This window comes from Malurus melanocephalus, unplaced genomic scaffold, assembly GCF_030028575.1.
Source record: "Malurus melanocephalus ecotype Western Australia unplaced genomic scaffold, MMel_1.1 scaffold_105, whole genome shotgun sequence".
In the NCBI taxonomy this organism is placed as follows: domain Eukaryota; kingdom Metazoa; phylum Chordata; class Aves; order Passeriformes; family Maluridae; genus Malurus; species Malurus melanocephalus.
This window is the reverse complement of record NW_026623337.1, coordinates 1,933,983-1,958,132: the sequence shown is the minus strand read 5'-3', so window position 1 is coordinate 1,958,132 and position 24,150 is coordinate 1,933,983. Positions and strand designations below refer to the sequence as shown.

General features: G+C 43.1%; 1 protein-coding gene across 1 annotated transcript; it reads left to right on the top strand.

Annotated features, from left to right (window-relative positions):
* Positions 1–207: 207 nt before the first annotated feature.
* Positions 208–23,059, top strand: LOC130575360 (glycerol-3-phosphate acyltransferase 3). Its single transcript, XM_057369194.1, has 12 exons — positions 208–406; positions 10,234–10,306; positions 16,071–16,341; positions 16,835–16,909; positions 17,401–17,490; positions 17,676–17,769; positions 18,163–18,278; positions 19,367–19,422; positions 19,894–19,979; positions 20,398–20,526; positions 21,018–21,097; positions 21,898–23,059. Exons 1-12 carry the CDS (start codon positions 266–268, stop codon positions 22,022–22,024), a joined length of 1,338 nt encoding a protein of 445 aa, XP_057225177.1. The 5' UTR covers positions 208–265; the 3' UTR covers positions 22,025–23,059.
* The last annotated feature ends 1,091 nt before the right edge of the window (positions 23,060–24,150 follow it).

The window sequence follows — 24,150 nt, the reverse complement described above, 5'->3', positions numbered from 1 at the left end:
CACCGGGAGCTTTCCGTGCCGTTCTCTAAACCCGGGTTTAGCTGCTTCCCGCCCCGCGAGCATCCTCTCCTGAAGCACACCAGCTTCCAGACCCGCACCGAGCAGCCCCTCCCAGCAAGGCAGCGGGCACAGGATCCCCGCGGCCCCGAGGCGGGGCGGATCGGGGGCGGAGCGGGGCGGGCCGGCCGAGGGCCTTTAGGGCGGGCGGGAGGCGGTGCCGCTCGGTCCCCGCTGCCGGCGCTGGCGTCGTGCGGCCCCGGCCGCCATGGAGGTCGTGAGTGCGGCGGGGCAGGTGGGCGCCCTGTGTGTGGCCGTGATGCTGGGGCTCATCGTGGTGCCCTCAGCGCTGGGCATCTCTCTGGGCATCTCCGAGGCCTATATGTGGGTGCTGGTGAAGACGCTGGAGGTAGGCGGGGGCTCCGGGAGGGGTGGCGGGGTGTCCCCGGCGCTGTGTCCCGTGTGGGGCTGGGCCTCGCTCGCTTCCCCCGGGCTGAGGGGAGCYCGGCTCGCTGCGGCCGGGGGATGTGTGGGGGTGGATATCCCCGGGGAGGGTCGGCCCCATCTGTCTCCTCCTGTAGAGGAGAGCGGCTGGATCACGTCCTGCCTGGCATCAGCTGTGCCCGGCTGTAGCTTCGGGCTTAAGGCCCTCGGGCACTGCTGGAGGTCTGTGTTAATGTTGTGGTTCTGTAGGCGCTGGAGTGCGCTCCCCGAATCCGCAAGAGAGCGGAATAAACCTCGTTACCTAAGGCTGTACCGTGGCCTGGGCGAGGCCGTCGCTGCTCGGTGGCAGCTGTGCCCCACCTGGGGAAATGATGCCCGGTCATGCCCTCGCAGGGTGTAAAGGTCTGGTACCCGGCCTGGTAACTCTCAAAGAAGTGCCAGGAGTGCTGATGCTCACAGGCATGGACTCCCATCCAAGCTGAGSATGTCCAGCCCCTCAGTTGCCATCTGCCCCTAAATTCTCCGGGATATCCAGTTTCTCGCAGAGGAGCTGCTTTCCACATGAGGCATATTTAATACGTGTGTGAAAACCCTCTCTCTGAAGCTCATAGTAGTGGTGAGGAAAAGTATTTTTAAATTCCTGGTGGACATGATCAGGTTTAAATATTTACTATGATTTTTCCAAGGAGGAGGGGCTCCCAAACSAAGGAAACAGCTGTGAGGAGGAAAAGTGAAATGACTCACAGCACAGTCAGTGGCCGTGCAATATACATCAGTCTGTGACTACGGGAAGTAGATTTTGTCTAATTTCATCTTGTTCTTCGAGGTTTTCAGGCAAGCCTTCTTAATGTACTTAGTGTCTGGCTAAAAAAAAAGCCACTTATTAAATCAGCAGCTGTTAAATGCATCTCAGTTTAAAATGTTTTAAGGGTTTACCGGTATTTTAAACTTTAAGGGTGAGAATGAATCCGCTCCGAAGTACTTTTTGGGACTGTGAATGGTATCAGGATAACTTTAAGGGAAAAAAGATTCAGTTTTTACTGGAAAAAAAGATTTTGAATAGCAGAAGCTAAGGAGGTGAAGGTCACCCTGGCCTGAGGGAGCAATCCAGATGGCCTAGAGAGATAGTCTTGTTTGTATGACTTGCCATCACCTGTGAATAACCACAATTTGCATTCTTTATTCCTAGATCATTAATCATTATTTTTAGTATCATCAAATGTTATGACAAGAGATGACTCAAAATGGGCAAAATTATGGAGAAGTATCTGATGGCATATCGACGATGKTTAATTGCAAGAGCTCTCCTGTTGCCTAAGGGAGGAAATAGTGACTTGTCTTGAGAGCTGCCATTACTTTTGCACTAAATACTTTCTGGAATTGCATGCTGCTCAATATACTAAAGATTATATTAATACATCAATTATATTAAACATAGATATGGTATAAAATATTGTATGTATAAAAGGAAAGGCAATGAAAAATTGAAAAGTGTTCTGAGGAGAAGAGACAGCTGAGTTGGACTTGCTTTGGGTGAGTGAAGAAGCTCAATTCATCCAGGTATTCTGGTTATCTCAACTTGGCCTTGCTTTGCCTATGAATTAGTTTCCTTGGAATACTTGCATGGGGATAATCCCTGAAGGGAAAAGGTTTGTTGTGGGATGTCTCTTCTTTCTTGGCCCACAGGTCTGTCATGGTTAGAAGTGTGACAGAGGCAGATTGTCTGCCAGTCAGGTCCAAGCAGAGCCTGCAAGAACATTTGAAGATACATGATGCTGCCAAAATCATGTTAACAGTGAAAAGTACTGCTAGCTGGTTGTCTGAGGCTTCCTGGGATGTTGAAATGAGAGAGCACATTTTCTCCTGAGAAGTTTTTGTCTTTGTGAAGTCACAGGATGCTGCAGTCTCTGATGGCTGAGACCTTTTTCAGCATAGTGTTAACARCTTCCTTAAGATTTCTCTTCCGCTCCCAGCCCTGAATCTCCCAGGCCTTTTTCCCTGTTTCCCAGGAGGAGGGTGGGCTTTTGGACCTATGGAGTGTTCAGTCAGGGTTCTGCTGCTTTTGTTGCCTCTTTGATGGGCCAGATGGGCAGGAACTATCTGCAAAGTGGTGGCTGTTTGTACATCCCAGCTGATACAGGCTCCCGGTCTTTGCCTGTTTATATCCTGTATGTTGGCATAGTGGGAGGACACAGTGACTGTGGTTTGTTTCCTTCATTGCCTATGTTGTCAGRTAGCAACATGTACTTTATTAAAGCTATTCTGTTCTGAGGGTCCAAGTCTGTCCATAGTTCAGGGACATGAACAGTGTCCCTGAAMTGTCATTCTACAGTTTGCTGTGATACCTCTTCAGGTCATGTCAGATAAAACAAGACATCCAAGAATGAGTCTGTGGTGTTCAGTTGTTGTGTAAGCTGTGGGATGGAGCAAGTTAGAAATGATGGCAGGCTTGTGCTTGAATTTCTTCCTGCCAATTAAAAAAAAAAATCTTCTGCTTGTTTCAGGAGGGCAGAAGCTCGTTCCTGGTGCTGCAAGCATGATTGGAGGAGAGGGAGGGGAAAGCTCTTTTTAGGAACAAAGTGTTTTTGTACTTCGACCATCTGACAAGGGATATCAGTTAGTGCACAATAGCTTTTTCTCTCTGCTGAACTGCTTCAACAAGGCACATGCTGCTAAGCAAAATGCAACGTGCACAGAGGAGCATGTGCTTCTGTTGGGTTGCACTTGACTCTTAAGCTCTGCACCAGGGATTACCAGTTTTATATGAAGTATATGGGTATATTTTTCCCTATGTGACTGTGGTTTTTTTCCATGTGATAAGGAGAAAAGATGTAGAAAACTGTGCTAGAGAAAGGAAGTACAGCAGACAGATCACTTGCTATTAGAAAGCCTCCTTCCCTCATCATGTGGGTGTTCCTGAAAGTACATTAACTTGCTTCTGAATTACCTTACCAAACTCAGCAAACTTTTAGGAGGTTGCTCATTTGTGCCYGTGCTTTCCTTTCAGTGTTAATAGAAGGATTTCTGGCACCGTGTTAGCATGGTTTTTTAACACGTGGGAGTTCTGCTGCAGAAACATCTCCAACAGCTGTTAGGAGCCAGTCTGGGCTAGTCACCTGCCGTCCTGATGCTTGTGAAATCACTTGCCACAGGGATATTCCCTACTGCTGRAATGCTGGGGACTGCCTAGTGCAGTCATCACAGCATGCTGCATTTCTCCCTGTTTGTTTTTCATCAGCAGATAGCTTCCAATTTTGTATTTAGCACATTTGGTGCTAGACACCTCTTGGTCTCATTTTTTCTCTGTCTTAATCCATTGCCTCTTATGAACTTTTAATATRATTTGGGGCTGCCGAGTCCCCTACAAACATGCCATTGGAGCTGTCTTGCCAAACACTGGAAAAACGCAGCCTTTCAGAAAGTCCATTTTCTTTCCTTGAGGCTCTAGAGAAACTGCTCCCTTGTGACAGTGGCTGCTCTATTTCCATCAAATTGTAGAAGATCTGGAGGACTGGTTTGCCCTGTGTCTATATATTTGGCAATAGCAATGAAACMCTGAGTGATGATCTGTACTTGGTGGATTGCAGCTCACATTGTTAAATACTTTGGTTTTCTTTTCCCAGATTTCTGGGAGKTTTTTTTGGGTGTGCATTGTTACCTGAGACAGTAGAGTTGTCAGCAACACTTGTACAGACTGCCCCACTTGCCCTTTCTAATGGGAAACATTTCTTGTGTTTTTTAAGCTGTGCAGTTCATAATACTTGTGAAATATTAAGAAACAAGAAAGCCTGAGGGAAGTGAGGTCTTTAGGTCACATTTGTGTCAGGAAACAAACAACCTGGCTATTAACTAACATRCTTTATTTTCTATTTCTGGACTAATGGTTTGTTGATGACTGCAGGCACTTTGAGTGCACTCCCCAGTCTCTCTCGGCTCTTTGTGGGGCCTTGCAGTGAGCAGAGAGGACACTTCTTGTGTGGTTCCTTTTGCTGGCTATAATGCACATCRGATGTTGCATTTGTAGGCGTTTTTCACGTCCTGTAACTGATCTTTTGGGGCCTAATAGCGACCTCATGTAACAGAAGCAATTTCTGATCATTTATTACACTGCCTGTAATGTACTTGTGCTAGACAAAGGTGTAACATTGTTCTGTAGCTGGAGCATACRCCCCAATTCCTTGTGTTGCAGATGACCTTGGCAATATGAATGGAGYTAGATGTGAGAAATTATATATATACCTGGGGGGAAAGATGGATCTCTCAGTGCCTCTGGTTAAACYGGAGATTGTGGCTGTGCAGGGCAGGGATGAACTGTTACTCCTGTCCTAGGTATGCCAGGCAGCAGCTTCTTCCCGTGAGTCACCATCAGGATTGTGTGTGGTGCCAGGTATGAGGGCGGGGAAGGGAAAAGGAGAAGATGTAAGCTGATAAATAGATGAATCATTGTGGGCTTTGACTGCTCCTTCTGTGACTCACTGGCCTCAGCACCAGCTTTGCTGACTAATGTCATTGCACAGAGTCAATGAAGGCCTCTGTCTGTGTAATTGGTATCCTTCAAGGACTGCTGGGCAGAGGAGAATCCAAGAGCTCTGCAAGCTGCCAGCTCAGATGGTAATGAGAAGTATGTCTTGGAGACATGCCTCATGTGAATGATGCATTCTTGTTTACAGGGCTCAGACTGACTTTTGAAATAGAATTTTAGTAGATTTTATGCAGAATCTTGAAGCAAATCCTTGGCCTGTATTAACCTAGACCCCAGTCCTTTGAAGACCTTTATGTATGTTTACCACAGATTTAAAAATCGAGGGTCCTTGCACCCCAGTAAGTTTGGCAGTGCTGGGGTTGCCCTTTGCTGTGGCAGTAATTAACGTACCATATTCCAAGTCAACAACTCTTATCTGAAACTGCTCTCAATTTTACARCATGTGAACACTTAAGAAAATGCTGTTAAAAAAGTAACAGCAGCTGTATTCAGAGCTTGTCTTGAAGTAAGAGTTTGTGAAGCTGCTTGGCATTCTTTTTSCTGATGCCATTGCTGTTATCCTGTAAAGCTGGACTCATTTTTGCTCTTTGAATACCTGTCCAGAATGCAACTCYTGTGTGCAGAAGAATTTGGAAAGGTTCTTGGAGGCAGTGCCAAGGGTGTYCCATCAGAATGAGAAGTGCATGGGWGATKAGAGGAYCTTTTGCCYTCATTTGGAAATGATTGCCCCTCTTGGTGGTGGTGGTGTTCTTGCCTCACACAGTACAGCCCAATAACTGGCATACAGATTTTGCTGTGTTAAAGAAGGTGGCATTRTGTGGGAGGTGCTCTGAAATCTTTGTTGTTATTGCGGTTTGGAGAGATTCCAAGGGGGAGTGCCAACCTGAACTAGCATATAAACTTCTGGTTCTGATCTGGCAGTGCCTTTTGAAGAGGAACACCAGTGGCCTGTCTCCATAAGATTGCAGATTTCAGTAATTTCTCCCTTCTGAAAAATTGTCAAAGATTGCTATTGAGTCAGAGGTGATGTAAAGATGGTAAATGAGGTGAAAGGCTAAGTGCCATTTCTTAAGGGAACAGGGCTACACTCTGAAATATTCCCAATAAAATAATATTCCTAATAAAACTTGACTTTAGATCCCAGCAAAGAATGTTAAGATGTGCTTTCATGAAACATGTTAAGCTTGGCTCTGGYGATACTGAGATCTCAGGCAAAAATCACACATTATTTGCAAGAGAGATCAAAAGCCCTTCCTAAGTCCAGAAAAGACAGTTGCCAAATAAATTATCTGTCTCAAGTACTGCATAAGTCCTCTATGTGTGGCAATTATGTAGTGATGCGTGAAATTGATCTTTTGGCCATTTTGGTTGTTTTCTAAGGTGCTGATAAATTAGAGACCTTTTCTAGGAGGATGAGAAGGGAGACCTTTTCAGAGAAAGTTGATGTTTTCCTTGCCTAGTAAAGTGTTGAATCTTCAAATTTTACATTGTGTGACTAAAGCATCCGAGCTACTTTCTTGTAAACAGAATATTAAATTTTCAAAATCAGGCTTATGGTGATGTTTGTAGTTCTGGGATCGTGCAGTTTTCTAACTTTATATTTTTGGTCCAATGGGTAGTCCCAACTGCAAAACTGTTTTTAATCTGTTCARGAGTCTGGTGTTTTATACTTATTCTCCAAAGCTGCTTCAAGAATACCTACTGAAAACATAGGTCTGCACCAAGGTCTTTGGGACTTCCAGCTCAACACCACCCGGGAGAAGCCACTTAGATTTGTGTCAGTGTTACTGAAGGATCCAAAAGGCTTGCCAGCCTGCTTTTTGGTCATTTTTCTGAGTAGAATGGAGGCTATGGCTTATCATTGTTTCRTGCTTTGATCTCTAATACACAGATTATTTACTCCCTGTGGGATGGATCAGCTCACATTGTGATAGCTTCTTGTAGCATGAAGTTGTTCTTTAGCATAGGAACCAGCTGAAACAGCAATGGATTGCTCATGTCCGTGGCTAGCAGGAAGGAAAGGAAATTACTCACGTTTCTGTGTGGTRTCTTTTGTGTTTCCCATCCTGGATATAAACAAGCTTTTTGCTTGATCAGTGTTCAGATTTTGGCTTTGATGATAGAGTTTTTATTTCAGGAGTATGGGTATATGTGAAAGAACTAGATGTTAAGTAAAAATTTCTTATTTCTTGCTCCTTGGTTGCTGGRACATGCAATAGTTTTTGGAAATATGATTTGTTGAGGTAAGAAGAAAGCTGATATAGAGAACTTGTTTGCTGTGGCATCTGGTAGATGTGGGTCCTTAGGAATACCCAAAGGCTCCTGACTAAGAGGGAGAGCTGGTCTTATCATTGCTTATTTTATTAAATGTGCTTAAATCCTCTGTGAGACCTGGCATGGAAAGTAAAACTGCCTCAGCCATTGACTTGTGGAGCACAAGTCAGCTGTCCCCTGGAACACTCTGTTCAACCTTTGTACACACTGCCACGCTGGTGTCAGGCTCGTGGCAGTGCTTCCATCTCCTGGGAAGGCATGGGTAGAGGGCAAAGGGAATTGTACTCTCCAGTCTCTTTACCACTGTTCCCCCATCCCCCAGGTAGGCTGCTGCACCTTTCTGGRGTTAGATGAACCCAAGGAGCAAAGGTCAGAGCAATTAGGAAAAAGGAATGTGCTTTTCTGAATAGGGTTGATAATTGCATTTGAGTTCCATGACGCTGCAATTTCTCTGCTTTGGGAAGATTCCACTGCCTCCTTTGTGTAGCAAAATGTAAAAAGATACTGCAGTACAGGAGGATGTTGCAAGGTTTTGGGCATTACAAAGGCATGTCTCAATAACCTGTGTCCTCATGGTTTGTTCTGAGGCTCAGGCTTTGACACAGTCTAGCATGAAYCCATAACTGCAGGATTTCTGTAGCAAGAGCTTTGTGAAAGGAGTGTTGCATACTCTTTCTGAGTAACAAACAAAGTGTTCTTTGAGGTTTTGATTACCCCTTTGAGAGGATTTAAAAGATGAAAATTTATTTTCTCTGGTAGCGGCCAAAAATTTTTTTGTTCTTCTGTGTGATAAGTGACTTAGTTGTTTGTGGAGATTTCAATTCTTTGAATGCAGTGGTTCAAGTCTGGTCAGAAATAGTTGTGTAAATSCATTTGCTGGTCCCTCTGCACCCCCAAATCCATTTCATAGACAAAATGTAAAATGACRGTGCACTGAATAGGCTCTTCCTTGAGCAGTATTTTGGTTTGGTATTTCCCAGAACTTTTATGGTTGCAGCACTGCTGAGAATGACGTGTAGCCAAAAAGTTACTGAATGTACTTGAGTACTWCAGAAAGTACTGAGTTATTCCTACTGTTGCAGTTAACTCCTGGAAGAGCTATTGCCTTAGCAGCAGCAGAACTGAGAAAATGAGTGACTGTATTGGCAGGGTAGGATGTGATTTAGCAAGACCTGAAGCAATAAGCAGTACTGGCTCATACTAGGAAGTCTTTTGATGCAGATAACACCATGAGTCAGGGYGCTGACCTTTCAAGAGGGAACTGCATCTCCATGTGTCCCACAGCGCATTTGGAGGGGAGAAGTGGAAAATCCATGGTTCAGCATGGGTCTGGGTCCTTYGTGAACAGACCAAGCATCACCTGTATGATCTTAAAAATGCCTTTGATACTGATTAAGCTATTATGATTTGGTCAGGATAATCTCCTGATTTCTTGATATGTGCTGGATATGAGCTAATTTCTGCCAGGTCACCTGTCTRTCTTGAAAATGCACATTATAACAGTGTTCCTAGAAATAGAAWAGAATCTTGTGGAGGAGGAATTGATGCGCATAATGAGCCACAGAGTCAGCCTTCTGTGACTGAGCTTTCCACCCCTTGACAAAGCTGCTGTGAGGGAAAGGAAGGATTCAGGCCGGAAGGGCTACTCTGACAACTCAGACTTTGGGATGGAAAAAGGATTATAATTGTTAACCCAGTAAAAATGAAGCCTGAGATAGAGGGCTATATAAAAGCTCTCTGGAACCGAGTCAGATGGAGGTCAAGAAAGCCTTCTGTCCTGAGAACAAGTTAAACTGGCTCCAGCCTCATGAGGGCTGAAAATTAGAGGAAATCTCCTGACTCTGATGTGGTTCTGCCAGGGGCTTTTGCAGGAGCCAGGGCAGCTGGGAAGCTTTGGCACTCACTGGAGAGCAGAGYTTGCTTTATGACCTATTTCAGTCCCATTCTCAGACCACCCACTGGAAAAGAGCAGGTTAACACCAGTGAGCTGGCAGCCCTTGCCAAGGGCAGGGRAAAGAGCTCTCTGTAGCTCACCCTAAAGCTGGTGATTTGGCCTATTTTTCTGGTGCTCAGAGCTCCAAAATGAGAGCTGAAAGAGTTGGGATTGTTCAACCTGGAGAAGAGAAGGCAACTGGATCAGGTTGCACAGAGAAGCTGTGGGTTCTCCATYCCTGGAGGTGTTGAAGACCAGACTGGATGTGGCTGTGAGCAGCCTGATCTGGTAGAAGGGCTGGGACCTGTTYCTGACAGAGAGTTGGGAGTAGGTGATCTCTAAGATCCTTTCCAACCSAAACCATGTTGTGATTCTATGAAAGTGCCAAGAAACGAGCAGGTACAGAGTCAAGGGAAATATCAGGTTTGTTCAGCTTGGAAAATTCTAGCGTGCAATCSTTTTTGGATTGAATCTGAATTTAATTGAAACTTCTTACGACTACAAATGCTGGTTTTGGTTCTTAGTGAAATCAGCTGTGTTAAGTGAAATTAGTTTCACTTAACCCAGTTTGGACATTTTTTTTTTTTTTTGCTTCAGTATGATGAAACTACTCTGGAAGAAGACAGGCTGGGTTGTAATGTGTCTGTCAGCTTTGTGAGCACGTGCTGTGTGTCCTGTGTCTAGCTCAGCTCCTGGGGCTTTCCATGCAGCCTGATCTCATTGCTGCTGTGCCAGTAGCAGGGTTGGCTGAGGCCTTCCAGGCTCTTGGTGGCTGTGTGTCTGAAGTGGAACTGAAACACCTGTGGAGCACTGAGCTGGCTCTCTGAAGGCTGTAAGTGGAGTTGGGAAGTACGGACTAGCACTGAGTGTTATGTTAGTTTGGCTTTTAAAATTATTATTAACTATTCTGTRTTTCTTTATAAAAACTGTGTATGGGTTTGGGTTTGTGGACACATCTGAGGAAGATGACTCATGATTACCTGGYGAAGATATTCTTTGACAATCACAACATGTCTTTGACTGTGTTTTTTTCTTTAGGTGACTTTTTTTTCTTAAGTAAATACTGCATTTATGCAATTAATGTTTTCTTTCTGCTTCACAGTGGGCCACTACCCGGCTACAAAAAGGTGTCAAAAAGCCACAACCGCAGACGTCACAGACTTCTACTTCTAATGGTGAGATCTTGGGGTAAAGTCACATTGTTAAGACTGATGTTCTGATGTTGGAGTGCTGAGGCCTTCTCAAATGCAGCAGTGAGATGTGTGCATGAGAGAACTAGAAAAAAGAAAAAAGGTGGGGTTTTGCATACTCTCTAAAAGTCATGGTTTATCTTGAGGCAGCTGCTCATTCACTGCCCCAGCAGGATTGGGGAGAGAATCAGAAGGATAAAAGCCTGCAAACTTGTGGGTTGACATAAAGGCAGTTTAGTAGGGAAAGCAGAAGCCAAACACAGAAGCAAAGGGAAACAAGGAATTGATTCATTGCTTCCCTTGAGCAGGCAGATGTTCAGCCTTCTTCAGGAGAGCAGAACCCCCATCATGGGTAACACTGATTTGGGAACACAWATATCATCACTCCAAATGTCCTCCTTTCCTCCTTCTTCCCCCTGCTTTATATCCTGAGCATAATGCCATATGGTCTGGAGTATCCCTTTGGTCACTTTGGGTCATCTGTCTAGGATGTGTCTCCTCCCACTCTCCCAAGCATTCCCAGCTTCCTGACCAGCCTGGCAATACAAAAAACAGGAAAACCCCTGGCTCTGAGTGAATCCTGCTCAGCAATAACAAAAATATYTCCACATTGTCAATYCTGTGTTCAGCACAARTCCAAAGCACAGCCCCATATCAGCCACTRTAAATAAAATTAACTCTAMYCCAGCAAAACCCAGCACACTGATATATTGAATTGTTTTGCAGTGCTACTGGCTAGCAAACAGTTGCTACAGAATAAAATGCTGCTTTTACCAGCTTGTACTGAGCCATTGAAAAATCAGGGGATGAGGAAGTGAAGGGTATAAAATAAAATGTTTAACAAAGCAGAGCTTAAGATGGAGACTGTTTTTAGTTGATAGAAATTTTCAAGTTTAAATATGAGGTTGATTTTCATCTTGAAATTTGTCTTTAGGTTGCCGCTTGCAGGGTTGCTGGGCATTTATCTCAGTTCTAACAGCATTTGAGTGCACTTAAGTATTCTCTGAAGTGATCTGAATGTTTATTGGACAGCACTTTTCTTTCCCAAGCTCAGTGCTTTTTCTGTGGTAGGATTGCAAGTTGCAAGTTTGTGGTGGGACTCGTCTCTTTCAGTCTRCTGCTATTGACCTTTTACCCTCTGGAGTTAATATTAGTGTTTGCCAAACTTCTTACACTCRCTATCTGTAGAAAGACAGCTGAAAAGTTGCTTCATATTTCTTCCTTTAGCCTAATTTTGAAATTAGTTCTTTTACTATATCTTAACTCATATTGTATGTGAGTTGTGGTAGGCTGTAGTAGGTCAGAGTGGCTTCAAATCTTCGGAGCTGTGAGAGCAGTTTGCCCAGGAAGCAAGAGAAGCCTGAACAAGGCATTGCAGCCAGCACTTGGCTTCTGTCTGTGCTGCTATTCAATTACTCTGTTTTGACAGCATTTGGCAACAGCATGAGCATTTTCTGTGTGCTCYCTCCTTAGGCAGCACAGCTGGAAGCTGGCTCAGCTTGCCAGTTAACAGACAAGTTAGTTGTTACCCGAGCTATGAATTGGCTCATGTGAACATGATCCAGTAATGGGGACTGAATTGCTGAACTGGTTGTGTGTGTTTCACCTCCAGAGGGATATCCTTATCAGTACTGCAAACACTGGTATGCACTATCTGCAGACCAGGCATAGAACTGGCTTTCGTGGCAGCAGATGCAACATTCAGCACCTGGAATAATAAACAGGAGGTACTGCAGTTCTGAAAGCAGGTTAAAATTTGTCATATTTAATTGTTGACTTGAAAGTGGCTGAGAAAAAGTGCATCCTGTATTGCTCACCAGTGTCCTGAAAGTCATGGGTTCTTTTGGGAGGAAAGGAGGACAGGCAAGGTTAGCAGTCCTTTCAGCTAATGTCAGTGCCATATTGTCTGCTTCCCAAGTTGTCAGTTATGCAGAAAGATATCCTGTWTCTTCCTGTAAGGCTGACAGTGCCCCATCACGTCATGGGCCAGTGAGAGGGCAAGAGACCCTACTGTGCTGCTTTAGCTGCACAGTAGGAMCTGTCATCCTTCTAGAYGAYRTTTGGTCATTCTTACACATGGTTATTTCTCCTCAAGAAAGGAGAGGTGAAGAGAGATCCCAGCTAGTAGACTGCTCTATGAGCTGTCCTTCAAAAGAACTACAGTAGCACTTCCCCCTGTGTACAGCTGAGGGGTGTACAGTGTTAATATGTGTTGTGGTTCAGAATCTGCATTTGAGTGTACTCCATGTATGGAGGAGCATTAGAGATTGTGTGCAGGCTATCATCTATATGAATTACCTCAGGCCATTTTTACTATGTTCAAACGATGTTATGGATGGGGATACACAATCACAGTGGTAGCCTGAAGCTCTTTTTAATGTCCTTTATATATCTGRAATAAAAAGTTTTAAAAACCTTTCTCCACTGGAGCTAGCTCTTTCTGCAGGAAGCTGGAGTCTTAACTGTTTCTTACTTGAAAAAATATGGGGAGACATGAAGACTACCGTGCCAAGTTGTGCCCCGTTAACTTGCTCTTGAGTATTTTTTAAGCATGGGAGTAACTGACTTGTGGTTAGAAGTTCCTGGATTTGGAGGAAAGTACTTGAGGGCCAGGGCAGGTATAGGTCTAACAGTGCATTATATAAGTTGGTGTCCCCTGAGGTGACAGAGCATTAGCAGAGAGGCCCAATTGCATTACGCAATATTTACTGAAGGAGGAGAAACTCCTGTTGATAATGAATTACAGAGTAGTTGATTAAAACAGGGTAAAGGTAAATGTTTGTGTGTAAGTGCTGAAAGGATGTGTGTATCACCTCTCMTGTCTTTCCTGACCACCCAGCCATCACTAGGAGGTGGGTCAGGACAGGAGAGAGGCGCTGCAGATTTATGTAAAGGGTGAGTTTTCTTGTTCCTTGAGCAAAAATAGTCCTCCCCAAACAGCTTGAAATTGTGTCCCTCAATAAAAAAAACCCAACAAACAAAAAGCCATGTGGCTGTGATTGAGGAGACACCACCTTTCTCTGCAGTGCCAAATCCAATGTATTTCACATCTCTTGGCAGAAAGGGTGGCTGGTGCCCCTGCATTGATGGTGTGATAAGGARTAGTTTCAAGACATATGTTGTCTGGTGCAGTTGCATGGAGAATTATGTGGTGCTGTGACCTCCAGGCCCTTCTCTGTTAGAGGGCAGTGTGTGCTGGACMCAGTAGCTCTTGGCTGAGCAGGTACCTGGAGGGTAGATGTCTCATTGCAGCTGAGTAACCAGCTCTCTGTGTAGGTGCTGGCTGTGTTGTCTTCAAGATGGGTGGRTTTAAAAAAGACAAAAATGCAACTAAGTCAGAGTTTTGAAAACTACATTCACTAAAAGAAAAACTTGTGCAAATAATGTTAGTAGTACCTACACAGTGAGTAGATACTGCTAAGTAACTAATTACTAGATACTACTAAGTAGATCTACTTATATAGTAAGTAGGTAGTGTCAAATTTGAGCCTGATATGATTAGTTGACCAGAGTTTGTGAGCTTGCAGGCTTGGGGCTTGTGCTGCACCATTGAGAAAAACGGTGACGATGCCTTTTTTCTTTRGTTGAGAGTGATGTTTGCTGTACTTCTGAATAGTGCTGTCTTTGGCAAGCTCAGCTCTTCCCATGGCCAAGGGATTAAAGGCCATTAAATGTGACTTGTGATTACAAGAGGGCTAAGTACATCAMCAGAGCAGCATGTTTTAATTCTGTTCATAATACCTTAATGTGCTGCTGAGATCTTGGCTTGGAGTAGCTGTCCCAAGGCTGCAGGACAGCTGGTGCATGAGGGTGTCATGTGACAAGGACAGGCTGATGAGGCAAGACATTACAGCCCTGCTATCTCTGCTAGCTAGCAGCGTGAATGAACTTGAACCCTTGGGCTGGTTTCAGCTGAGAAGCTGTGGCCAGGTGAGCCAGCTGTTTGACTGTTCCTGARTAAGGCAGAAGGATAAGGGCTGGATAAGAAGGAACCATTCCCAGCTCTGGGAATAGAGAGAAGAGTSATACGTGTGTGATGGGCACTGGAGAGTTCCCCTGGTTTCTTGCCTACAACCTGTTTACAGCAGCACAGAGCAGACAGGTTGGACTGACTTGTCTACAGTCCTGGATGTTTCACAGTTTGGAAATTTTCTGACTGAGARAAAAATTGAATCAAAAAATAGAGCTCTGATTTGGGTTTAATGTGTTACATAAGTGTAGTCCATCCTGGTGAAGGTTTGATGTGATGCATGCTTGTATAATTTAGATCCTGAAGGGCTTGTGGGTTTTTGAGCGTGCCATATTAAGGGTTTATGTTTGTAGGCTTGTGATAGGATGATGCAGTGAGGTGGCCTTCTGGTACAGTTGGAAGTTGTGGTTGCCAGGTTCAAAGCTGAAGGTACCAGTAGGTTTTGTTGCACTATAACACCTCTTAGATGTTGGTGTTCTTGAGTGTTTACCTCTGTGGTCTGTGGGGCTTGTATCTTGGAGCTTTCTGTGTTATCCCATATGTATGCTATAGTGCAATAAAAGGATTTTCTATATCACTTGTAATTKAAATGTTACATGTGATTTCCACAGGAAATATATTGAGAGATTTTATGCTGGCAAGACTTCATTGGAAGGCAGATTTCCTACAAAAACACATCCTACAATGTGTAAAGTTCTTAGTAGCTTGAAGAAGTTAGGTGCTATGTCCTTTCCCCTTTTTTTTTAATCTCAGCATAGAAGCACAGAGATTGTGCAATTTATCAGAGGGTGTCTGACAGAGTGGCAACCTGAACTTGGACCTCTGTAATCCAAGTTGAGTGTCTCAGGGGATGGTTTTTCTGGTTAACTGTTACTCTAGATTTCTTCAGTCATCAGTTTCTGGAGCCAGACTTGCTTACCAGCAAGCAGCTACTTGATCTTTGTTTAACTTACAAGATTTTTCCTTGAATTTGAAAGCTCTAATGAGAAATTTGTGCTTATCAGACCACAAACTTAAAAAATAAAAAAGGTGGAGGAGAGAGAATATTTGCTGTTTGCGCAGCAGTTCTGAACTGTCTAGGTTTCTCTTCTATTGCCAGGCATTATGTAGGCAGAGTTCAACTGAAACAGTTGTTAGTGCTCARCTAAATCAAGGCACCTCTAGGCACAACTTTCTTTGATATGATGTTTTGGAGGGTTTTTCTTTGTTTGATTTAAAAATCATGTGGTCATCCTGTACTTACCAAAAATATTTGTTCTGTGAAGGCAGGGAGKTGTGTTTGGTACAAAGCTGCTTCATGCCCAGTGTTGTGTTCAGGGACTTTGGCAGTGTTGTGGCCATGGGACACAGAATGTCAGACAAGACATGAGCTTGGGGAATAAGGAAGCCTCAGTGAAGGAGATTGAATGCCCTTGAATACACGGAGCATAGAAGGGAATGGAAAGGCCAAGGTCTTATGTGGTTTCTTCTGTAAAGGTGAGAGAGTCCTGGATAAAGTTTTGAGTTGAGAACATGCCAGATGGTTTGCCTTCTTGCTTTGTGTTCAGTATGTAACAATTTGGTATATTKGCTGCTCCCCTTCCTTCCTCTGAGGAAGGGGAGCTGGAACTGGCCTTCTAAAGAGTATACTGTGTTCGATTGGACAGCTGCTCTTCATATCCGAGGAGGGGCTCTGACAGTAAATTTGTCTCCTTGACTAATGCAGAGTTACAAATGGTCTGGAGGGTGGCTATTACATCACAGAATTATTTTCTCATGTGGTTACYCTTTTCTCCCAAGGTATCATTGAAAGGGATGAAACGCCTATGGAGGTAGAAATTGCCCGCCTGCATCGAGCAGACTTCGAATTCTCCCACATTTTCTACTTCTGCAGAAAAGGATTTGAGGCCATTGTGGAAGATGAGGTCACTCAACGGTTTTCCTCCGAAGAGCTGCTTTCCTGGAATCTGCTCACAAGGACTAATGTGAACTTCCATTACATTAGCCTGAGGCTGACTATTGTGTGGGTCATTGGGGTGATAGTGCGGTACTGCTTCCTGCTGCCCCTGCGGTAAGCTCATGGTGCTGAGGGATTTTGTCWGTCTGGGAATGGGTAAATTTGTGTTTTCTTGGTGAAATGTCATCTTTCTTCAATCCAAAAGCAGGACTGACAGATATAGAATATTAACCTGATTAAAGACTCCTTTTAGGGTAAGAAGCCCTTCAGAATACTTTTATCTTCCCCATTCACTATGGAGAGTAGAGTAGGGCTAGTGGTCATCTTTTCCATGAATGCTTCCCCTAAGTCATATGTGTTGGCAACATAAAAGTGAGGCGTACGAGCTCTTAATCTTCTGCCACTGTATGCATGGGAGTATCTGGATCTGGTGCCTTTGCTATACACTGATTCTAAGCAATAGATCAAGGAATTACTGTGTTAGAGAGCTGCATATGTCAGGTATCTGAGGAATAATTAAATTTCTGCAAACSCTTTGAAATGGAAAGGGGGAAAGTGTTATTACAATGAGCAAACTTACTTATTTTAACATCTGTTTTGTCTCTAGCATTACCCTTGCTACCATTGGGATTACGTCAATGATTGTGGGAACAACAATGGTGGGACAGCTGCCAAACGGCAGGTAAGTACTGTATGTGAGGGATGTACTCGCCAAGTTGCATCAGTGCAAACAGCTGAAGATTAGGAGTGGACACATTTTACCTACAACGGACTACTGATAGTCCACTCCACCCAAAGATTACTTTTACCTTTCTTTTAGTGGCATTTTGAATTTGGGCAGAGGTTGGGTTCCTCCCAGTCTTGGCACTGAGATTGATTTCTGATGGGCTCCTCATGCTGACATGAGGTAYTCCAGGGGGCGTTGTAGAGCAGGTAATAGTATTGGGATGAAAAACACCCACTGAAGAGAGGACAGCYTTGCCTAGCTAACTGATCCCAAGGGTATGATGTATCTTGGCTGAGCTGCTGTAGCAAGCGAGTGGTAGAGCTGGGAATATCCCTCTGTGCGCCAGAATACCAGAAAAAAAACAGCCTTGAGTTGAGTATGCTGGAGAATACAGCACACATGTCTAGCTGCTTTCCAGGATGCTTCAGATGTCTGATTTCTTTCAGTGTGAAAAACTACCTGAGTGAAGTGGTTCACCTCACGTGCTCCCGCATCCTCGTCAGAGCTCTGTCTGGTACTATCCGTTATCATAACAAGTGAGTGAGCAAAAGTGTGTGTATGCTTATATGTGTGTGAGCATCCCAYTGGAAGTGGGGGCTACTGAGCTGCAAGTTGATGTCACACTAGAGACTGACTTGCCTGACAGCTTCATGGAACTGTTGTGTGTGTAATGTGGTGCTCAGTGCACTAGCAGTCTAACAAAAAAAATATGTGATTGCAGGGAAAACAGACCTCAGAAAGGAGGAATTTGTGTTGCCAACCACACGTCACCGATAGATGCGATCATTTTGACAAATGATGGATGCTATGCAATGGTATGAGATCTATGACGACCACAGCAGAGGGAGCAGGAAAGATCGTGGGGTATTGGTTGTGAACTTAACTTTTACAGTAGAGACATTTCTGTGAGCACTAATCAGTGAGGAAAAGTGTAAATTGTCTTGAAGATTGTCTCTAGGTTGGGGGAAGTTGTCTTGTCAGTGTCAATGGTAGGCTCTTCATCGGGTTAAGTACCTGAGATACACTTCTATGTGAGTGTCTAGATCAAGTGAATGCATTTTTGCTTCTGTAKTCCCTGCTCAGTTCTGGTTTTCAGTCTGCAGTGCATTTTAGTGTGGGTTTTGTTTCAGTTTTTTTGGWGGGATGGAAAAGAGGAAGTTCTGCCTTTCTGGTGTCTCAGATACTGRTGTGCCTTGCTGTACTTGCAGGTTGGCCAGGTTCACGGTGGGCTGATGGGCGTTATCCAACGAGCCACAGTCAAGGCCTGTCCTCATGTCTGGTTCGAGCGCTCCGAGATCAAGGATCGCCATCTAGTGACAAAAAGGTGAGRTGTGGGCTGGGCTGCCTCTCTGGAGAGTCATTGGGCAATCAGACCCGGATGAGAGGATTTGGGAGTGAGCAGCATGGGTGGGGTGAGGCACACTTCATCACTCAATGACYTGAATATACAGGCAAAATGTCAGGTTCCCAGGTCACCAGGGAAGACTTGAAAAATTTTATACCGGATGTTATGGTTCACACCAAAGGTTCTGGTRAGGACTTGATTGCAGACTGTCAAAAAGCATCTCAGTTAGGAGGCCATCAGCCTAGTAACTAATGTTTATTGAATTCAGATACGCATTTTGAAAGGATCTGAATGTACTTTAATTCTGGGGCTTTCTATTGAAGAGTAATCCTGATAATAAAATGGGCTTTCTGTGACAAAACTGTCTCAATTTCACTGGAAATTGTRAGCTACTAGAAATAAAAAGCTTTATTTGTTTGGGTGACAGGCAAAATTTATTGTTATAAGAATAAGTTATGTACAAAAGTGAATTTCTGCAGAAGGTTACCAAAACTAAACCTGTGAACAGGAATAAAAATTCTTCCTAATTTGTAGAGAACTTTTTATGTTAATTTTGACAGGTTAACTTCTTCACTGGCTTATTTGCCTCTGCACAGCAGGACAGCTTTGTCAAGTCTTTGTCAAYCCAGGTGTCATTCAAGTAGTGTGAACTTATAGATATTTAGGAGTCCCCTTTTCAAGAAATCTGCTGTTAAGTAAGCAGAGTGGATGGACCACTGCATCAATAGTTCTTTTTCTTATGCAGGCGATTTATTGAAGGTTGAGTTGATCAGAGTTAGTTGGACTGGCTTAATGGCATGTAATTGTTGGCTTCCCTGATAGTCATTAGTAAAGTAATGTGGAGGAAAGAAAACAGGATATTGCTAAGTRTGATGCTCCAGGGGCCTAAGGGATGGCTGGCACAAAGCTTCTGTTTTTGTAGAAAAGAAAAGCAAGTACAGATTAGTGTCGAGTAAAAGCCTTGGGTCTCAAACATATGTAATATATAAAGGTATTTTTAATGCACCTGCCTGGGGAAAGAAGAGTGGGAAGGAGCTGTTTTTTAAGCTTTCCTTCTGCTTCCACAGACTCAGGGAACACGTGGCAGATAAAACCAAGCTCCCGATCTTAATTTTTCCAGAAGGTAAGAAACTGAACTACTTACTTCCATGCAGTGTAGATGTCATCCCTCTTCTCTTTTCATGGCTTCTGCTGCTCAAATCTATCTTCACCTCTAGCTTCAACTTAGTTAGGGAATTCCTGTTTTTCATCTTTAATGTAAGATGAATATRCATGGAGACAATACTATACTGCCCCTGGATGTTGCTTCTCCTGGCAGGAGCTGTAGGCAGAAGAATGGGAAGATTGTTTATTTTGACCTGTGAACATTAATTCACTGTCCTCCAGATTTAAACTCAGCATTGYGCTTTTTGTCTTGCACATCTTTTGGCTTTATTCAGGGAGTCAGTCACAAGWCAAAGGATAAAAGTAAGCAGGGGAGATTACACTCACTGAGCAGCAAATGCAGGCCCTTTAGGGGTAAGACCTTTTGGGTTATGTTGATTTTGTGTTACTGAAATAGCTTTGCAAAGCAATGACTTTGTCTTCTGGACAGGCACCTGTATAAACAATACATCCGTGATGATGTTCAAGAAAGGGAGCTTTGAAATAGGAGGGACAATCTATCCTGTTGCAATCAAAGTAAGTAGAAATAGTGCTGAATTTCAAAGTTGGGGATGGRTTTTATCGGAGTGGTGGGAAGCTGTCTCTGTACAGCTGCTATTGGAAAGCACAGTAGCTCTGGCAACTGGGTGCATGCTGTGGATGGCTTCTGGAGTATTAGTGGCTGAAAATGAAAGTGAAGTCCTTTGGCYTGTGGAGCCTGGCTGATAGTCCATGATGGGGTCAGCTTCTTCCTCCAGAAAGCTGGAAGTAACAGAAATCCAGCTAGTCCTTTCCTGAGCTGAACAGAAGAGTGGCATGAAGCTCACAACTGACTTAACTCTTCTGGCTGTTTAAGGTGACATCTGCTGCTGGTTCTGCCATGTAATCCCAGGTCTGAGAGGCTGTGATGGTCTGGGGAAAGGCTTAATCAGTTGTTTTTTGTGATCYTTTACAGTATGATCCTCAGTTTGGGGATGCTTTCTGGAACAGCAGCAAATACAACATTGTGAGCTATCTGCTGCGAATAATGACCAGCTGGGCCATCGTTTGYAATGTGTGGTACTTGCCACCAATGGTTAGACAGGTAATCCAGTATTTGGTTGACTGATTGCTATGTAAGAATTTGATTGTGACTGCAAGTGTACTTTTACTCTCTTTTTCCCCTCAAAACCTCTACCCACCCCATGCCTGTAAATCTGAGTTTTATACTGGATTTTTGTCAGTGCTGACTGGTGTATGATTGGACTTGGCTTTTACTGATGCAGCTTGGTGCCATCAGCAGTGCATCAGATAAGCAAGGAAAGGATAGCAGTAAATCCAGTGCTGTTCACAGTAGCAATAATGGTAATGCTCCATTCTATAGAAGCAAAATTTTCTCCTAATTTCCACASTTTAGGGGAAAGATGTGTTAATTTATTATCACATGGGAGCATCAGATTGTGATGTTGGTTTGATAAGGGATGGATTGTTTGGCAGTGAACTAGTTTGATGAGGCAGCAGATTAAAAAAAAAATATGAAAGTCTGCTTCAATTGACTTCTCTGCTTTGATTATGTTGAATTTATGACCCMTGAAGGAAAATGAAGATGCTGTTCAGTTTGCCAACAGAGTGAGGTCAGCCATTGCTCGCCAAGGAGGATTGACTGAACTCCCCTGGTGAGTGATGCTATCCTTGTTARAATTCATGGACTGTCTGTGGTTAGTTTGACTGAGAAGTGCTTCCCTCCTTAGTTTTGTGGCAGATAACATTCAACATCCCTTTATTCCACTYAGGAGAAAACAATGGAATAACTCCACATGCACATATGTAAAAATAAAGTCTTTGGAGCATGTAGTATGCAGTGMGTTTCACCTAAAGGTTCGATGCTTTTGAAGTAGGCAATTCACTGTTATTTCTCTTGTTGAGACTTCTGCTGTAGTTAAGTAGCAGAAGTGAAGTTACTTCAAATCTGATGAACAGCAAAAATAGAGCAGAAAGCTTCAAGCTTTGTTTTGACTTTCTCATGTCCTACCTTAGTAAGTAGCAAGATAATGCCTAGATCTGATGAAACAAACTTGAGAGCAAAATTCACATGAAGAGAATGGGCAAATAGATTCAGCTATGAGACTCAGCTCTGAATAACACAAAGCAAGATACGACTACAGCATTGCAGAAGATTGCCTGCCTTCACAGTCTAGAGAATAGCATCTCAGATTGCCTAAAATTTCTGTAGGTACAGCCTGTTTTAGTGGGCTGAATTCAAAATTTGAACTGCATAAGCATTGTGGCTTAAGGTAAAGGTTTTAATAAGCGTGCTTAAAATTGGATGATGTGGAAGTTCTCAAGAAGAACCTTTAATAATAATAATTTAGATTAAAACTCTGTAGTTGACTAAAGTAGTTAATATATTGCATAGTTTGATAACAATAGCCATAATAGTCCTGATAGTTTACTGTTTCCTCTTGCTCTGTTACAGGGATGGAGGTCTGAAACGAGCRAAAGTCAAAGATACTTTCAAAGAAGAACAGCAGAAAAACTACAGCAAGATGCTAGTGAGAAATGGATCAACAGAAAGCATGTGCACAGGAACTGAGTCAGACTGAATGGTGGTTTTTGAAAACTAACTTTGCACAACCAGCCTTAGCAGGAATAATGTGGGTTTTTTTTTAATTTAAAAAAAAAACCTGACAAAAAGTAGAGCAAGAAAACAACAAAGTCCTTCATTTCGTGTATGCATATTCTCTGTGWGGCTGGTGCAGAGCCTGCCAAGGGCAGTGTCACTGTGTTCCTCCCCGTTCACTCTCACTCTCCTGTCCCTCTCCATCTTCGTGTGATGATGCGCTGCAGCTCCTGGTATTCCCAAGCTGAATGCCTGCAGAGTTTGGAGATGAAAAAAAAACCCACCCCAGTTTCTCTGAGTTTGTAAGGATGAAAGGAAGTACACTGAACAGATGCTGTCAGGACACTGGTTGTGAAGATACCTCTTGTTCATGGTACTTTAAAGGTTTAAACATAAGAAAATTTTGTCTTTTTCTTTTTTTCCTGTTGCTCACAGACTTTTTGTTGTAGATGRCTTAAATAACATGTTTTAGGATGTTGTCAGAACTGTAAGATTGACTCTTTGTTAACTTGCACCTGGATATGCAAGGAGGGAATGGAAGCAAGGGCTGCAGAGAYTCTACCAGATGGGAAAGGAGCTGCCCTGCCAAAAGCACAGATCATGGACCATGAGGAATTTGGTGGCCTTATATAACATGGTTTTGCCTTTATTGAGAACTGCTGCCTGAGGGAAGATGAGGGGCAAGTCCTTAATCTCCCTGTCCACTGCTATTGTTGAAATTGCTTTCTTGAGCTCTGGGTATGGAAAGGTAAGGTAGAGTAAGGATCAGATAATGTAGGCTGTGACAGATGAATTTTTTGGATTGTCAAGAGTACCCATCTGCAAAAAATACTGCTAATGGCCTAAAGTTCTCAAGAGAGCCACTCCAGAAACACRTTTTGTGTTTTCTGGGGTAGCAACAGCTATCACAACTATAAACATAGGATCTRTAAGTCACCTATGATACAAGACATGGCATGTCCAAATCTTCAATATATTGCTGTCTGAATGTAATGAGAAATAAATTCTATATTTCTAATGGGTCTTGTGTGGCATTACTGCTGTTCTGTAAATGTATGTAATTGAAACTGTTACACTTCCTGAGAACTTAACATTGGAATCATGGAAACTCCAGTCACTGACATAAAGGACCAATTGTAGTTGAGTTCTACAGATTCCTAACCTTTTTTACCTTCTCCGTGGACTATAAGGCACATATATAGCTTGGTGTTTATTCTTTTTAGTGTAGGGGTGACTCGTCATGCAGACTGATCTTGAAATTACMACATGAGGTCATATCAGGGAGTCTGAATTAATGAATCTGTAATTAACTAGAGAACAACTGAGCTGCTGAATTTTTAACTGAGTTCATTTCTAAGTATTATTTTCCTTTTAGCAAAGAGAAATTAGATTTAATGCTGAAAAAAAAGTATTGTTCCATAAATCAAAATCTAAAAATCTGTTAGAACGTAAGTCTCCCAGAAAAAGAGTTCTTGCTTTCCATTATGCACTTACACAAGGACAAATATATGGGAAAGTGTTTTCAGGTTTAGCATGGCAGGCCTTTAAGAAGAAAAGGTTTGTGTTAGAGAGGTAAGACAAGTGAGACATGGCACAGGCTTTTCGCTTAAGGTGAATTTAGTTCAACTGTGATGTGAGTTATGTTACTGCTATTAAGATGAACTGGTCATGCAAGCTTTGGGCTAATGAATGTGTTTGTCATAATTTATGGTATTACCTGTGAGCTTGGGCTTTCCTGGATTGCACTCACAATAGGAAGCTTTGTAAGGACAACTTTTTWAAAAACATGCCTGTCTGTTTCATGTGCATACACATATAAAATAYAGTTTAGATAACACATTTAAAAACCTACTCTGTATAAATATTGGGATATATGTATATATATATATATAAAAGTACTTATTTTAAGGTATAGATTATTATGTATTTCTCTGTAGATGGAACATGGATTGTTTTGATTGAAGGTTTAAATATATGATTCCTAAGAGAACCTTCATATCCACTTTATGGGCCGTCTGCTTTCTATCTGCTTTTGAAGCTGGTCATCAGTAACTGAACTGCAGTGGTTTTTTTTTTAATCTCAACTGTGCTCTCTGGGATGCCCTTTTA